Source organism: Botryllus schlosseri, chromosome 11 (genome assembly GCF_051294905.1).
Source record: "Botryllus schlosseri isolate E-star chromosome 11, Bs_hap1, whole genome shotgun sequence".
In the NCBI taxonomy this organism is placed as follows: Eukaryota; Metazoa; Chordata; class Ascidiacea; order Stolidobranchia; family Styelidae; genus Botryllus; species Botryllus schlosseri.
Window position 1 is genome coordinate 27,278,115 of NC_137246.1, and position 18,021 is coordinate 27,296,135.

At 41.2% G+C, this 18,021-nt stretch overlaps 3 protein-coding genes across 3 annotated transcripts in view; 1 reads left to right on the top strand and 2 right to left on the bottom strand.

The window, feature by feature from the left end:
• The window catches only part of LOC145449724 (atlastin-2-like), a 214,325-nt gene that overhangs the window by 95,209 nt on the left and 101,095 nt on the right, over positions 1 to 18,021 (top strand). The gene's annotated exons all lie outside the window — the stretch shown is intronic.
• LOC145450343 (condensin complex subunit 1-like) overlaps positions 1 to 18,021 on the bottom strand; it is a 65,612-nt gene that overhangs the window by 14,641 nt on the left and 32,950 nt on the right. The window lies entirely within an intron of this gene.
• Positions 4,126 to 8,073, bottom strand: LOC145450949 (uncharacterized). The gene is made up of 2 exons (XM_080329437.1): positions 7,508 to 8,073; positions 4,126 to 5,366 (listed from the first exon to the last, which is right to left on the bottom strand). The coding sequence occupies exons 1-2, from the start codon at positions 7,970 to 7,972 to the stop codon at positions 4,455 to 4,457; spliced, it is 1,377 nt and encodes a 458-aa protein (XP_080185563.1). The 5' UTR covers positions 7,973 to 8,073; the 3' UTR covers positions 4,126 to 4,454.

Here is an 18,021-nt window from a genome sequence, read left to right on the forward strand (position 1 = left end):
CCTTACTTCAAGCCTTCAAAATTCCGGACATTTAGGCATATTTTAGAAATTCCTCCTGGACGCAGTTTTACCAGTGAAATTCCGGACATGTCCGGGAAATTCCGGACGTATGGCAACCCTAATCTAGGCTATTCAATTTATTGCTACAATTTTCATCATTTCAAAACACCACAAGACTGCGATACAAACAAAGATAGGAAGGTGTCGAAACGACTTGGAGTAGTCTTCGAAATCAGACACCCATCTGGCCTACAGGCGATCTAAAAAGGAGGCATGCACATTGCACAGTTGCACACTGCACACTGAATAAAAAGTAAAAGAAGATAATAGAAAAGGACAGGTGTCAAAAAAGGTGGCATGCGTCGAAAGGCGAGATCGGTATGTCTGGTCGTGGTCCGGTAAACTAGAGGATTAACTAGTATTTATTCAATAGAAATTGTTTGCATTTCGACTTGAATGCTCGATGACCGTCGGATCATAGCCTTTATAAAGGCTATGGTCGGATAGCCGGCGAGATACTGTTCCCATAGCAATTTACAACGTAGCTAGCATTATTGATAGAGCGATGATCTTTTTTGTCTACCATATGGCAGTTGGACGATGTGGACGCGCGTGTGTCGTACTTATGCACTTTTGATACCGAGGTGTAAAGGCTGTGGTTTTATATAGAAACTCAATGAAAGACCCGGCCTTCCCCATGTATAATCGGTTAGCGAGTTAACCTTTTTTTATAGTCAACGTTGCCGTCGAAGTCCAGTTTTCACGTCTATATATTTTAGCGAACTAAATCCACTGTGAGCAAAAATCTTCACTACATTTTCAGTTGATTTTATTAGTCGCACAAGGAAATAACACAAAACCCCATATTGTCAATCGCAGAAGTGGATTCGGGATGTGGATGTTTAAATGTGTATATTGGGCTCGAAGTCGGTGGTATGAGCCCGTAACAAACTACATTTGAAGTCGAATAGAGCATACATACAAGTACTATGTCGTCAATTAGTCGAGTACTCATCGGACGCGATTTTAAAGCGATATATTTCCAATAGTAAAGTCCCAACCAGAAAAGACCGATCGGACTTCGACCCCTTAACCACATGGTATTTAGTATAGTTTACAGTATTTATGGGGCGGGGGGGCGCAAGGCCACATCAAATTCTGAAATGGGGCGCTGGAGGAAGGAAAAAAGGTCAAGAACCACGCTATAAGCCAAGGTGGGTGTCTGATTAAAGACCACTCCAAGTCCTTTCAGCGCCCTCCTATCTTATCATTATATCGTGATCTTGTGGTGTATTGATTTGAAAAAAATTTCCATCTATTTAGCTCAATTATAGATATGTTCCGTGTCTTCTTGCGTATAGCCTGCGTGTGAAGAGTGCTAATATGTGATAGAAATAAATCGCTAACTAGCTCATTCAGGTACCATATTTGGATTTGCATTTTTGTAAATCTGACTCGGAGGGGTCAGTGCCTCACCAATAATGAACCTCACGCTCGTTACTGATGACGAAGGGAAAACGGAGCACAGATAAACTAGGGTTACCATATTTCTGTGACCCAAATTCCGTATACTCGTTAGCGCCCACTAGTGGATTTCAAAATGAGTTATGAGCACATTGTCCGTCAATATGACGTCACACTAGCAAAGCTTTGCTTATAGACCGGAGATGGTCACGAGCCAGATTCAGGAGAATGTGGCTGTGTGTTGTTTAACCGGCATCGAAATCACATTTTTCAGCCCCTTCCCGCCCAGCAAATAAACAATAATTTTGGGCCCTCCAGCATAGGGTAATCGATGCAACTTCTGGGGGGCTTGCTATATGGGATCTGGTCGTTAAATTTTTTTAGTGACTTCTGTCAATAATATTGGTTCTTCCACATTATTATATAGTTTGATTCTCACTTCACCCATGCACATGATCAGAGTTTGCGGTAGAGCCTGTGGAGGATAATGACTTGGAAAATACAGGGGGCGTAACTGTACATCGTTAAGTCATGTTCATGTCACACCGATAAGATTGTTGATCAGCCCAATGCCGGTGCGCACCACGGGGCTTTATAAACACCTCACATCCAGTGGTTTTCAACCTTTTATGATCGCGACTCCATCTCCAATTTGATAATGTTCCGTGGTCCAGATCAAAATTTGATGAGTTGCTTACTAGTAGAAGACGGCACCTTTGCCCAGACTTACTCACGGGCTATTTTGGAAGCTGATTACGATCAACATCTTCTCGAACCCCAGAATAAAGGCAAACGACCCCCACGTTTGGAACCACTATCTTTGAATAAAGCGTTTAAACGGCCTTGACCGTATCTAGGAATATACCGTTCTCCTATAATTGCGATTACAATTAGGTTTATTTCAGTAAATGAAGGGTTTTTTGTTCATATTTTATTGCAGTTTTTGTGAGGGTGCCAGTCCCTATATTGAAAACAATTAATGTGATAGTAAATCGCGCGCGGCGCGAAGAAAATTATCATGTAGCGTGTAGCCTTTATATTCCCAAAATAATGTTATTATGTTGATTTACGAAAATACTACGAGCCTATAAGCCAAACCTTAAAAATTCCGGACATTTAGGCATATTTTAGAAATTCCTCCCGGACGCAAGTTTGAACAGTGAAATTCCGGACGTATGGCAACCCTAAAACAAACCTCCGACACTTTAGTATACGTGCTATGATACACAACATCGTTACGGACGTTACGGGAGCGCAAAGCAAGATACAAATCCTCTAATAGCACTGGAGTTTGTAGTTTTGACATTGCGATAATCATCATCATCATCATTGGTTTATTAGCAATTTTATCAGTTCAATACACCACAAAAATCCGATACAATGAAAAGACAGGAAGATGTCGAAGCGACAAGGAGTAGTCTATGGAATCTGACACCCACCTTGGCCTAGGCGATGTAAAGAGGAGGCATGCACACTGAATGAAAGTAAAGAAGATAGTATAGAAAAAGAATGCGACAAGAAATCGGGCTGCATGTCATGGGAAGCGAGATCGATAGGTCAGTCGTGGTCCGGTAATCTTGAGGATGGACTGTAATTGTTCTATATTTCGAATATCACAGTAATTCGCGATGTGCATGTGGTGTTAGGTCTTCCGTGAACCCCTGGCCTGGATATATGGTGTTTGGAATTCGCAGCCAAAAGTCACAGGTTCGCAACTGTGTATTTCCAAGCATGTGTGCAGTGTCCAGTGTGCAACTGCATGTGCATGCCATGATCACATCGATCACGTCGGAGGACGGTAAAGTATAGCAAAGCCCAGTGATTGTGTTGTAATTTGTCATATGATCTATAGATATTCCCTATTGGTCTAAAATTTAGACTCCGCTTCGGTGACCAATGCCATTAAACACAAACGATGATGTCCAGTTGCGGAATTTCCAAAATTAATCGTGGCATGTCTTCTTCACCCGAAGCACGATCTGTCTGTGTTCTCGTCACCATTTCGCATATGATCAATCAATGTTGCAACATGACATCAAGTAAAACCAATCGCACGATCACCTTTTGCACCAGCAATGGTGTTTAACACAAGTTGTATTTCCAAGATCACATATAGGCAAGTAGGCCTACGCTTCATAAAATATTCAAGAAAATACACTTAGCCTTTAATGAAGGTAATACAGCAACTACGTCATGCAAATGTAACAACAAAAGTTCCACACTTCAGAACACCAAATATAAGACCAGCATTACACGCGACATGAGCCGTAAAGGCTGGATACAGAATATTTTCGAATGGCATCGGTAAATTCATAAAACGAGTGCGCAAATGTTGAACATGATGATTTTCATGTTACTCGAATACTTAATTGATACATTGTTACAACTGTTGCATAGATATTGTACAACGCACTTGTACAGTGTACACATTGTGTGTTCAATCAACAACAACAACAATAATTGTGTGTTCGTCGTTCAGTACTAGTGTCCAAGTATGAGTGTGAAAGTGTTCTGGTTTCTCGGGTACGTTCGAATTAATGTTTTTAATACTAGGGCATAATTGGTTTTAATCTCCGACTCATCTCGTAGTAGTATGCCTACACGATACACCGCTCGCTGTATGATCATGAACAGAAACGTTGTAATATACTTTGCTATGTGCGTGAATTGAACCGATAATTATTAAGTACGAAAGGTTCTCAAGCGGCAGGTAGAATGGCTCAGATTCTGAATTTCATCACCAAGTCCGATTGTTCGTAATTGATAACAGCGAGACCAGCCCACCAGAGAGAGAGATATGGTATTCTTTTTCGCCTGCACCATCGAGATGCTTTGACGACGGAGTTGCGATACGGCCCCATGAGGTCATCTATTCCCTCCAGGAATAACCATTCTGGATTGTTGCTTCCCAATACGACCATAGATTATACTAACCTAGGTTAGTTATCTATAATACGACCACATTTATCGAGCGAGCTGGGTTGCTTATCTCATCTGTGAGGAATCTCAGCGACGCTACCCTCATGCGGAGCGAATGAATGTATTCCAGATTCTGATGACTGACAGCTAGGCAACGGATGCATGGCTTTACTGGAAGTGGCAGATTGAGGTAACTGGTCGTTATCTAACTGTTTTATGCGCATCACTTGCTTGGTGTTAGCACATTTCGTATGTTTTGTACTTGATCTACTACGCCTTCTGGAGCAGCACGGAAAAAGGCGAAGACGCCAGTCTTTGAATGACGCTAACACGCACCCGAGATTGATAAGCAAGTTCGCATCAAAAATCAAGTTGGTCACGATTCGTGGTTTACCTACCACCAACTGTACAATTAGTCCGCAGAATACGTCTGATATGGCACACAACACTGCAGTCAACATAACGCGCCTGATGATGGTTACGATAGCCCGTTGGCGCTTAAATTTTTTGCTTTCTTTCCTCTTCCTGGAAGTATTTCTTCGGTCTATCGAGTCAGTCCGTCCTTTTATGCTTTGTGTATTCTCATTACGCCTTCTTATAATCGACGCGCTGGCAAGTTTGCTGGCTTTCATCGCTGCGCGATGTCGCAGCAACGGGTACAGAAACAATGCTAGCAGAGATAACTGCGACACCACTGTGCTCACAGTTAATATCGCGAATCTTGTATGATTCGACACCACATCTCCAGGAGATAAAACCATACAGCCGCCCACATCGTCTTCTGAAATCGTAGACACAAGAAACATGACAGCGTTCGCGACAGACGCAAGTCCAATCACGAGAAGGACAATATAAGCCAGCACGTTCAATGTCTTTGAACCCAGATGTCGCATCGCGGGATGTGATAAGAACACTTTCACTCTATACCACAGTATTGAGTATAACGTGGAAACGGCGACGCAATACGTGACGACCATTGCGATCTGCAAGTAAAAAGATACCATAAGTTCACAAAGGCTATCGAAACGTCCGTTTCGAGTCGTGACAGAACCCGACAGAACAGCACAGAATTTAAATAATTTCATCAACCATTAATACATTCGATATTCGATACAGTACACTCTGCTATGATATAAATCACAGAGTGCTGAAATACGGAGAAGTATATATGTGACCAAATTTGATTAAAAGATATATGCCCAGGTTTCTCAGAATCGAAACTCCTATAAAACTGTAATGTGAATGGCTTGCGAGTTTATTTGGTATATAGCCATAGGCCTACTCCGTAATGACCAGAAAGGGGATCAGAATCAGATCATTCTATCGGCAGCTCAGTTGATTTTAAGATACGTCAACACGAACAGGCAAGAGGCAACCGTACTTAATCTGACGACGTCACCTATCGACACATGCGTCATCATTTTCATCACAGGTCGTTTTATGTTATCCCTTTTCCACCCGGTATGCATGTCTCTTGTTTACATCACCCACGCCCAGGCGGGTGCTTGATTTCAAAGACTATACTCAAAGTCGTTTCAACACCTTCCTATCTTTTCATTGTATCGAAGTCTTGTGGTGCTTTCAAATGATGAAATTTTTCAACATGAATTTGACAATGTAAATTTAGGAACGAACATTGACCCGACCATTCGCAGACAAGAAAATATGCCAGCTTATCGCTTTCATTCATTCTTTATTGGCAGTTTGCCATAACGATTGCGTGACAGTTTGTTAATAATAATTTGCATCGCATCGATCGTCCTATACGTCGCGGACCTTGAAGCCTGAATAATGATAAATGACACCCTTCCAAATTATTCCGATGATAATGATGTCAATATCAATCCTCGGAATTGCAGCTGCAGACGTGCCATCGAAACTTTTGCATGCGGACGAGGGAATACCAGCTAATTATACTATGCCGCTTTAGCAGACATTACGCGGCAAATATAATTGAATCGTCTGTGTATCACACGTATGACACAATGTTTAGTGAAGCATTTGGAATTATTCATAACATTTTTACAGAGCATCGGATGTATTGACAATAGTTATTACTCATATAGTTGTTCGCCATACATTCGCCATCTCCTGCATGGGATTCAAATCATATCGGTAGCCCTCAACGGTAATTGCCTCGACCATCGGTCGAAAGCGAAATCATTAAGTTGATCGTATAACATAGCGTTACCGGCACTGTTATACCAGGAGCTGGCAGAGAAATAGGCTACAATAAGTAAATTAATTAACGATTCCGTATCCGAGAATATTAGAGATGTGCTAATATGACAATTACATATTCGTTATTTTCATAGGACCGTGGTAGGCCAAATTCCCGGCTGGTTGGTTGATGTTGCGATAATAAGTAGCCTATATTAGTAAATGAGTAAATTAATTAACGATTCCGTATTCAAGAATATTAAACATGTGCTAATATAGCAATTACATATTCGTTATTCTCATAGGACCGTGGTAGGCCGAATTCCCGGCTGGTTGGTTGATGTTGTTGTTCTTGTATAGTAAACAAAAAATAGGTGCTTATATCTTTTGCACCGCGGTCAAAGATTGCGTACAACGCATTGCATCACGGCTAATAATGGCGTAGAAAATGGGATTGCATGAAGCAAGATTTCGGCACGATAAGATAATACAATCAAGGCCCGAAATCATAAATGGTAATTACAGGAACACGAAGTCAGTGGTAAGACAGAAATTGAATATAGTATATCCATATATTGATATAAACCAGAATTGTTTCGGATGACTCTCGTCATATTTGGTGATACCCTTGTTGATATGCAATGTTCTTTCCAATTCTCTACTTTGCCGACGATTACCCCTGACGAGTTCCAGCGAAATGTATTCGGGTTTATTTCAATATCAATATGCTATTCATTTGTATATCGAAGTTTTGTACCCCGAAGAAGCTCTTCTAAGACAGAAATGACATTCCATTCGTCATATTTCGCAACGAGGAATCTACGATTAAACGCATATTTTGGGCGACGGTTTGCTCGGTATCGATTAATATTGGCTCAACAGACAAGATTCATTAGCGAGCTAAATGACTACGTCTGCTCAAATTCCGGTATCACACGATTATGCGAGACTTCGAGCATCTTACCTGATAATCTCTGCAGTCTAGTCGACGATCATTAGGAGGCGCAATCTCCATCTGTTCACACCCAATTCTGATCAAGGTAAACACCGACGCCAGAACAGACATGATTCGCAAAATGCGAGCGTCGGATTTCGATGTCGATCTCGATTTTCCAGAACTTCCCGAATTCGAACTCGTAGAATCCGAAGTAATCGCAGAACTTTTGCTCCTTTTTCTGTTACTGGCCCGCACTGATGATTTGCGGTCTTTTCTCCAAAGTTCGGACTTCCGATAGTTAAACTTCAAAAGCATTACCGTGATGTAAAATACGGTTGCTGTCATTAATATGGCGATGGCTTGATACGCAATCCTCATGTTCAAAGGTATTCCGATTTTCTGCGCTGTATCGTAGACTTCCGATAACGTTGTAGACTCAAGTTTTGTGGTGGAATTTAACATCGGCGCCATTTCCTGCTTGTATGCCGACATAATAATTATTTTAGGTTGAACGTAGTTTATGCTGCAGCGAGAATTTTATTAAATATAATTGCTGTGTAGTGTAGATCCATTATGACATTGTGAGTAGTCCTACATCTCAATAACCAAGTCAGAAATTTGGAGAGAGCACAAGCGCCTCTTACTGGGCAGATAGAATTTAACAAACGAATTATACAGAACGGTGAACCTTAAAAAATCAATACTAATCCAATATGCAATTACGACAAATGTATGCACCTCAAACCAAATATTGGAAACTTCAATTTAAAAAGAAATTTGCTGCTGCCCTTTTAATTGCACGCGTTTTGAACGAGATTTTGTCGAACTTTATACGAGACGAAGTGCTGTATACAAGCCACTAACTTGATTTTGATTGTTTCTTTTGAAAGAAAAGCGACTTTGCTGCTCGCTATTTCTTCTGCTATACTGCCAAAGTGCCAAATACTGACTCTAAATTCTACTGTCGAAATCAGATATATATAGAAGTTCTATATATATCCCTGGTCGAAATTTACCGAATTTTGTTTCATTATAGTCTACTTACCATTCACACACAGACCTAACTGGTCATAAAACGATTTGTAACCTACTTTTAAATATTTCGGTGCAATCCTTAGAGCCTTGTGATGTACACGCGAAGTTCAAAGCATAGACTTTGCACTGTATACATCATGACACGACGCAGAAAAATGCGTCCCTAATTCCTAAATCAATCTAAATTAAATGTTTCACTTCTCTGATTAATGGACGAGCGTTCAACTTCCCGTATATCGCAATTGAGATGAATTGGCATACTTTTCATGTTCTTTGGTTTCTTTGGATAAACTATTAAAGCCATCTTGTCGAATACCTGATTCCTCTTGCGTATATAATTACAGAAATAGCGGATGGCGATAAATGATTCTCCATTATTATCTTTAACCTTTGTGAATAGAAGATATATCCACCAGCGGCTTGCATATACACCGGGCGAATTGACTAACACCTTTGCTAGGTATTGTCGGTTTCCAGTTTTCCATACTGAATCACGAATGTTGATTTTGGTTCGTAATAGATCGCGAATCACTCGTGCTTCGATTTATCACGAGAGTGATTGGTTTCGTCTGCCATATAAGTCATGTGCCCTATCTTACGTACCGCGTCATGCTTTTGCAAGATAACTCGAGCCACGCGTTCGTATATGGTCCCTGATACGATTTATTCCGTGAACTAGTCAGTCTGCCTAGATGGGTGTCGAATGCCCATGCTGACGATAGATATAGTCTTCTTTTATGATATATCCCAGACTATATGTTTCTTTGCTCTAATTCTAATCTAATTCCTGGTTTTCGTGTGAATGCTACAGGAGACGTGTATAGAGCGAAACGAGCCAAGCTTTCTGTACATTTACTATATTCCCCTTCTCATCGTCATTTTATTAGAATTCTTTATCAAATCAATGCACCACAAGATTGAGATATAATGAAAATACGGGAGAGTGACGAAACGTCTTGTAGTCTTTTAATGAGACACTATCACTTTGGCCTACGATGTAAAGAAGAGACATGGACATTGCACACGGAATTTAAGATAGGATAACATAAAAGGAAGCGACAAAAACGAATGCTGCACGAGGATGACCTATGATTTGATATGAACTTGATTCAATGCCAAATTTTCACGAATTCAATAATTGTAATTCTAATACAATTTGAAGGAAAAATGTGTAGCTATAATTCCAATTTCAATGTAATTTGGAGAAGACTGTGTAGTTATAATTCTAATTCTAATCCAAGCTGCTCCTCATTGTTCAATGTAGTTATTGACAATATAGCCTACGATGAACAGTGAACACGATGTCGTCGTCACATGCGACATGAAAATAGATCGGTCACGTTATTCACTGCGAACCGTATTTCCATAGTTGAACACTTTGCCGGCATTCCCCTGGTATTTTGATTTCCCTATTTATCGAATCGACGCATATATTCCCAGTCCGAACAAACATTTTGCTGGTATACTCCCCTGGTACATGAAGAAATATTACTCAAGTATTGGATCCATTCTTTATTGCAATCTCAACTTAATTTTATGTAATTTGCCAGTTTCTCAATTCACTAAACGCCTCACGTCCTGTCCATTCCTGCGCAATGCAACTACTGTCATGTCAACATGTCCTTTTCAGGTGCCAATCGCAACTACACCATCGAAATTGTGATTAAATTGGTATAAACAGAAAAAAAAACTGTTAAAGAGGGGACTTCTCCGATTTTCAGCGAACTGGATAAGAAAATAGTTTCGTGTATTATATTATAGCGATTTCGAGTTTCAATGTTTATATCGTTACGTCGCAACGTAGGCATATGACGTATGCGGGAGGCTGTAGCTTAATGCATTACATGAGTTTGCTGATTGATGAAAGTAGCCTACCTGGTAGGCTATATAGGAGGGAAACTAGTGGGATAAACTTAAGCCAGCTTATAATTGGTGTGAAATACATCTAAACGCATGTATATTCTTCATTCTTCACCTTATAGTTACTTTCACAACATCACTATGATCAATAATGTCTGTAATTTCGTGGAATATAACTTCTTGCGAATGGTCATTTGGTCGACCGTTGGTCCTACTAAGGCTGGAAAAGGCTAAGATATCAAGAAACCTTACACGGTATGAAAAGCGAGCAAAAGCCTAATAAGTCCTCATGCGATATGACGGATATGCGTAACTACAGAAATTGCGATCAGCCTACACCATGTGCTATAAGGCGTAAAATGGGCTCGAAGCCCAGGACCGATCAAAAGTTTTGATAAAGACCAATCTATACCAAATCGGGAGACGCATTTACACTTCAATCCATATATTACCATTGGCGCACACGCAGTGGCCAGCAGCAGACGTGGAAAACTAGATAGTTCTGAAGTTATACTATATAATTGGACCGAAAAGCCGGTAGTCTAATTCTAATATAATTTGTTAAAAGTTTCTCTGCTCTACTTCTAATTCGAATTTGTGCAATGTTTCTATGCTTGCTTCCATACGCTCTCATTTTATTTCTAACCCAATTTCTGGTTTTCCTGAAAGTGATGCAAAAGAATTGTATAGTGCGAAACGAGCCAAACTTGCTGTACAGATGTTTGCCATGCTCGCGCTTATCAGAATGAACTCTAAGAAATGAACTTAATTCAATTTCAAAGTTTTCGCGAATTCAGTAATTCTAATCTTTTTTGGAAAAACCTGTGTAGCTATAATTCTTATTATAATCTAATTTAGAAAAGCTGTAAATAGTCTGGTTGCCCAAGAGGCTGACCAGAAGAGGCCTATTTATTCACTCAATTTCAAATTTAAAGACGTTATCATTTCAGAATGCTACAGCAATATACACTCTGAGCGAAAAGGGTGTGTGTTCCCCTAATATACGGATGTGAATATATTATACACCCGTCGCACACAAAACCAGGACAACCTATACCTCAGACTTACATCGCGGTATAAATCGAGTGCAACATTTTAATCCAAATTATGCACGCGCGCTAAGAGTGTACCACATAATGAAGGTTGCGTGGATACCCGTCTTCCAATATGGGTGGGATTGATTTGCGGAGTCGTGTAAATTTAATCCTTTGAATTATTGCGGTTAAATATTGTGCGTTAGCGCCCATAGTTGTGTATTTTGTGTATAATTATTGACTGCATGCGCGTGTAGAAACTCTTTATTCGAATTTTCGGGGCAGGGCGATTATAATCCCAGTCCCCCTCGGCGAATCTCGGTGAAATTCGGTACGAATAAAGTCATAGCGATTTTACACCATGTATATGGCGAAAGTCAGGTAGGCCTACATACTATTTTTTTTTCAGTAGTCTGGTGTGAATTCGGGTGCGCTTATGGAAAATTCTTTATTCTATTTTTGAGAGGGAGGAGTTTTACAATATTTTCTTGTTGGATATCGATATAATTTGGTAGCAATAAAGTTCTAGTGTTGTCAGAAATATGATACAAAAATAGTGGATCTGTTTAGGAATCAGGATATCAGTTTATGATACATACGTGCCATGTGCATCTTAAAGTCAAGTCGAGTTATGGATGGAAAATTTCATGGCGATCTTCCGCTTGTCTTGCGCCAGCCAAAAAGGTTTGAGATTACCCCACGGAATGGTGAAGTTGCTGGTATCCCTGCGTTTTCTTCCTCATCACATCACTCATCATGTCATCAATAATAATGAATAATTTTGAATTTAGTTCGAATACGGATCTTGTACACTGAAATATATATAAAAAAAAACAGGATTTTGCACGATTTTTCGAACTCTGAAATTCGGATTGCCAGACGTAGCGGGATGGATTAGGATTTCGAGATTTGAAAATCTGGAGTTCGAATCCATCCGGTCACGTTTTGCTATTTAAAAATTAATCAATGATCAATAATCGTTAGATTATATTTTCATCTGAACAAGACACACACAATGTAGCCTACAATGCGATAAGAGACAATGCGATCAATATATCATTGATGCGATGTATTGAACAGATCGGAGGATGCCCAACGACCAGTGCCCGATGTCATAGTTCCTTTTTCGATGTTAGTCTCTATTCCGCGGCTCTTCCTTGCTATTTCCGTTATTTGTAAGTGTGCTCTTTCGTCGGGTCCTTTTTTGTCACCTTAAGAACAGCGTCACGGAGGAAAAGGAGCCCAGCCCGCCGCGGAATCGCACCAGGGCCGCCTGGGCGGTAGGCGCTTATCAATAATAATCAATAATCGTTGGATTATATTTTCATCTGTACAAGACACACACAATTTACAATGCGATAAGACACAATGCGAAGTAATGCGTCACTATTACGTTATCTCCCCTGCTCCTCCCCCGTCTCAAGCAGGGTTGTAGGGGGAGACCGGGGAAAATTGTAACACTTTTTGGATTTTCCAATATTACGTGTTGTTCTCATGGAAATTTCATTTCCAAAGTTTTATATAAAGAAGCCAACAACTCGATAGTTTATATAAAAACTAAAATGGAACTCAATCAACACTCAGTCATGGAAATTTTGGATCGCGAAAATCGCCGCTCATATGTTACAATCGCCCCGTACCTAGGGGCAATTGTACCACCCATGCGGGGCAATTATAGCAGTGTTATTTATAACTAAAAACAAACAAACTGAACAACGAAAACGGGACCGCAACTTGTATTACTGCATTAAACTAAAGAAACAGGAGTTTGAACGCTTCCAGGCTACGCCCCATAGCATTTTGGCATTTGAATACAATATCACCCTTCGTGCCTTCTTCATGAGCTCAAAGTGTACAAGAACCACATTCATTCCATCATCTCCCTACACATATTAGGCATTTTCTACCATGGTGCTGTTGTTCAGCGTGCACAATGGTTTGGGCATTGGGTCAATTGCGAAGGTGCGAAACCGACCTGGCTAAAATATTTTGGTTGAATGGGCCGATGATAGTGTAGCTGTGGTGATTATTGTTCCTTCGTGATCTCATCATTTGTGTTGATTACCCTCGTCTTACCCTACCTATATATTGAGTGTTTTTCTGTACCGCGTTTAGTTGCTTGAGTCTTCATTTAGTTAATAAAAACCAAACTTGCGTTGAGGTCGTAGTACGTTTTCAGTACAATTTTATTAACTAAACGACATGGCTGCTTACAACGAGAAGCTCATCCGCGTACCGGTGTTGGAAGTGTTACCACGTGCAGTGGATTCGCAGAAGCAATCAAGAAATGCCGGCTCCGCATCGTCTGGGAGTGGGTCGGATCCACCCGTCCTTGCCGCCATCAATAAGATCGCTATTATGGGTGGATACATGAGTGCTGAGATATTTTCGTATATTGAAGATAAGGAGAACTACCTTGAAGCAATGGAGAAATTGAAGAAGATGTATGTCAAGAAGAACAATACTATTTACGCTCGTCATAACCTCTCGGCCAGAAAACAAATGACGAGTGAGAGCGTATCTGAATTTGCACAAGAATTGTTAACATTGGGCAAGAAATGCGAGTTCAAGCCGGTTACCGCAGAAACGCATTTGGAAGAATCTGTACGCGATGCGTTCATTTCTGGATTGCGATCAGCAAATATACGTCTCCGTCTTCTGGAACACGAGGAACTATCTTTGGATAAAGCGCTTCAAGTTGCAGACACTATGGAGAAAGCAGAGTGCTTCTCTCGTTCCTATGAGACCACCGCTACTGTGAATAGCATGGCTCACATAGAATGCGCATCCGCAAACATTGCTGCGAATAATGATGCAAGCGAGATCGCTAATGTTAATAGCGTGGCTCGCACGGATCGTACATCTTCGAATAATGATGCAAGTGAAGTTGCGGTAGTCCGTCGTCAATCGTCGAAGTGTATATTTTGTGGTAACAGTCACGTTTTAAACCGTGCCCTATGCCCATGCTCGGTACGTGAGGTGTTTCAAGTGCCAAAGGCAAGGACATTTCAGTAAAATGTGTCGATCGCAAGTAGTGAAAACAGCTGCGTCTGTCACCGAACCTCGAATCTCGTCCATTCTTGCATCTAATGGCTGTTCCTCGCTGTCCAACACTACTGTCCCCGTTTACGTTCGTAAAGCAAAGTTGCGTGCCTTACTGGATTCCGGAGCTTTAGAAAATTACATAGACTCTAAAGTAGCCGCTTCGCTTGGGTTGAAAGGCAGAGGACTGCAAACCATGATCAAACTTGCTTCAGGACAATTCGCCGCCGAAGTCAACGGTTTCGTTTGTGTTCCTGTGGATTTGGGTAATCGAATATATAAGTCTGTTCGGTTCGGCGTTCTCGACGATCTTTGTTGCGATTTGGTTCTAGGCCATAATTTCTTCGAAATGCATAAAAGAGTTGTTTTTGAATTCAGTGGCGATGGAGATCTAACCATCAACAGCGGCAGAGCAAGTGGCAGTGGCGATGGTATGATTACAAATGAAAGAGCTGACGGGAGCGCTGATACGGCAGCAGCAGCAACCGATGCTTGTAATGTGATAGCTGCTAAAGTGGATGAGACGCCGTGTATTTTTCGGTTTGTAGATGGAAACGTGCAGCCCTTGGCTACCAAGTCTAGAAACTACAGTAATGATGACAACGTGTTTATACGTGACGAAGTCTCAAAACTTTTGGAATCTGGGGTGATTGAACCTTCCTCGTCTCCGTGGAGAGCTCAGGTCTTAGTGGTAAAGGACTCCAGACACAAGAAGAGATTGGTCGTTGATTACTCTCAAACAATCAACCGCTATACTCCGCTAGATGCGTATCCGCTTCCGAAGATTGAAAACGTTGTAAATGAAGTAGCTCGGGGTAAATGGTACAGTGCGATAGATTTGAAGTCCGCTTACCATCAGGTACCTCTTGGAAGTAATGATAAGCCTTTTACTGCATTCGAAGCTTGTGGTCGTCTATATCAATTTTGCAGGCTTCCCTTTTGGAGTCACTAATGGAGTTGCTGCGTTTCAACGCTTTATTGACAGATTTATAGAAGGCAACGGACTGAAAGGCACTGTCGCTTATCTAGACGACATTACCATTTATGGCGATACAAAGCAACAGCATGATGAACGTTTGGAAGCTTTTATAACCGCCGCGAAGGTTTGTGATCTAACTCTGAATGTTAACAAGTGCACGTTCTGTGTTAAGGAATTGTCCATTTTGGGACACCTCGTCGCTCATGACTCCATAAAGCCTGATCCAGCTCATTTGAAGCCTCTGGTTGACTTACCTGCACCTTCTGACGGAAAAAGTTTGAAACGTTGTCTGGGAATGTTTTCTTACTACTCGGATATCGAATGGATGTCGAATGATCGAATGGATATCGAATTTTTCCGGTAAAATTGGTCCGTTATGTAACAACGATTTGACATTTCCGTTAAGCAGCGAAGCCTTGATGGCATTTCGGCAATTGAAGAACGATCTCCTACGGTCAAGTCTCGGCTGCATTCTGGAGGATGAAGAATTTACCATCGAGTGTGATGCTTCTGAATTCGCCATTGCTGCAATACTCAGTCAAAGAGGGAGGCCGGTTGCGTTTGCGCACAGAACGCTGAACAAGCATGAGAAGAGGTACGCTGCCGTAGAAAAAGAAGCAGCTGCCATTATTGAGGCAGTACGTAAGTGGGGATATTTACTGCATATCAAACCGTTTACCTTGATCACGGATCAAAAGGCACTGTCCTTCATATTCGCGAAATCTCATCGCAGTAAGATCAAGAATACAAAATTGTCCTTGTGGAAACTCGAATTGAGTGCATTCAAATACCAGATCAAGCATCGACCTGGTAAAGATAACGTAGCCGCCGATTCGATGTCGAGAGTTTGTGCCTTTACAGGATCGAGCTTACGGAATATTCACGTAACTCTGTCGCACCCAGGAGTGCGACGGATGATGCATTTCGTTCGAGCTAAATGTTTACCTTTTTCCACAGAAGAAATAAAGAAGGAGTGCCGAGATTGCCCAGAATGTGCTGAAATTAAACCTCGATTTTTCAGACCAGAAGCTTATACTCTCGTTAAAGCTATTAGGGCATGGGATCGCGTGAGTATAGATTTCAAGGGACCAGTCGCTGGAAAGCGACCTTACTTGCTTGTTGTAATCGACGAATTCAGTCGTTTTCCTTTCGTCTTCCCCTGCGCCGATATGACGTCGCAGACTGTTATTAGCTGTTTGTCGTCATTGTTCGCTTTTTTCGGACTACCTGGCTATGTACATAGTGACAGGGGAAAGTCTTTTCTCTCTAAAGATGTCCACGAGTTTTTGATTCGAAAGGGTGTAGCGACCAGTCGTACCACTCCTTATCACCCTACGGGTAACAGTCAGTGTGAGCGGGCTAATCAGACGATATGGAGGTCAATTAAACTCTTACTCGCATCTCACAAATTGCCAGAGAGCGCTTGGGAAGTGGTGTTAGCAGACGCCTTACACTCTATAAGGTCATTATTATGTACTGCCACCGGAGTCACTCCGCATGAACGTTTCTTTTCATTTTGTCGTCGATTGATGCACGGTCAATCTATTCCAGATTGGATGATATCCAGCAAAGATGCGCTCCTGAGGAAATTTGTCCGAAATAAAAGCGATCCTCTTTGCGAATATGTCGAACTCATTGAAGTAAATCCAAAGTATGCTCTTGTAAAGCGCCGAGACGGTCGTGAAACTACGGTATCTGTGAAAGACCTTGCTCCTTGTCCTCCTCGTGAACGAACAGAATCATTGTGCTCAAAGACTGAAACTGAGGAAGATGAGATTGCGGAGCGTGAACAAGTGGTTGAAGAATCGATGAAGTCAAATGAGAAAGAACGCACGGACACCGATTCTCAAGTAGATCGCCCAGACGACGTCGATGGCAGTCCGATGCCTGAAGTATCTCTCCGTCGATCTACTCGCGTCCGTCGGCCTCCTGATAGATACGGAGATTGGGCCTAAATTGTTTTGTCTGTACCTTTAAAATTTGTCATTTGTAACGATTTATTTATAGTGTAGTCTTATTTTTAAGGAGGGGTGATTGTGGTGATTATTGTTCCTTCGTGATCTCATCATTTGTGTTGATTACCCTCGTCTTACCCTACCTATATATTGAGTGTTTTTCTGTATCGCGTTTAGTTGCTTGAGTCTTCATTTAGTTAATAAAAACCAAACTTGCGTTGAGGTCGTAGTACGTTTTCAGTACAGTAGCAAAACGAGAACACAACATTTTGTGGAGTCAAAGCTAATGGCATTCTCCTGTTCTGTACAAAACTAAAATAAATTGTTCAAAACAAATGACAAAATGTAATTGGGCGATGCTCAAAGTCAGGGGATGAGGATTCAGCCATGGGCAAGTTTCTAGTGACCATGACCATTGAAGGTCGACATACCAAAAGTCTATCAACATGAGAAAAGGTGGTGGAATCACGGAAATAACCGAACCGTATGATTCACATCACCTCTGCTGTATGGCCGTTCCGACAGGTGATCAATGATCAATGATCATGTTAGAATTGATATGGCAAGGTATTATCTGTTCTTGAACTTCTGGCTGTTTCAAGATTCATCTGCAGCAGATAAATGGTTATATACCAA

Coding starts and splice junctions, on each gene's coding strand:
- LOC145450949 (XM_080329437.1), bottom strand. CDS start 7,972: ATGTCGGCATACAAGCAGGAAATGGCGCCGATGTTAAATTCCACCACA. Junction 5,367..7,507: donor TAGACTGCAGAGATTATCAG/GTAAGATGCTCG, acceptor TTTTACTTGCAG/ATCGCAATGGTCGTCACGTA.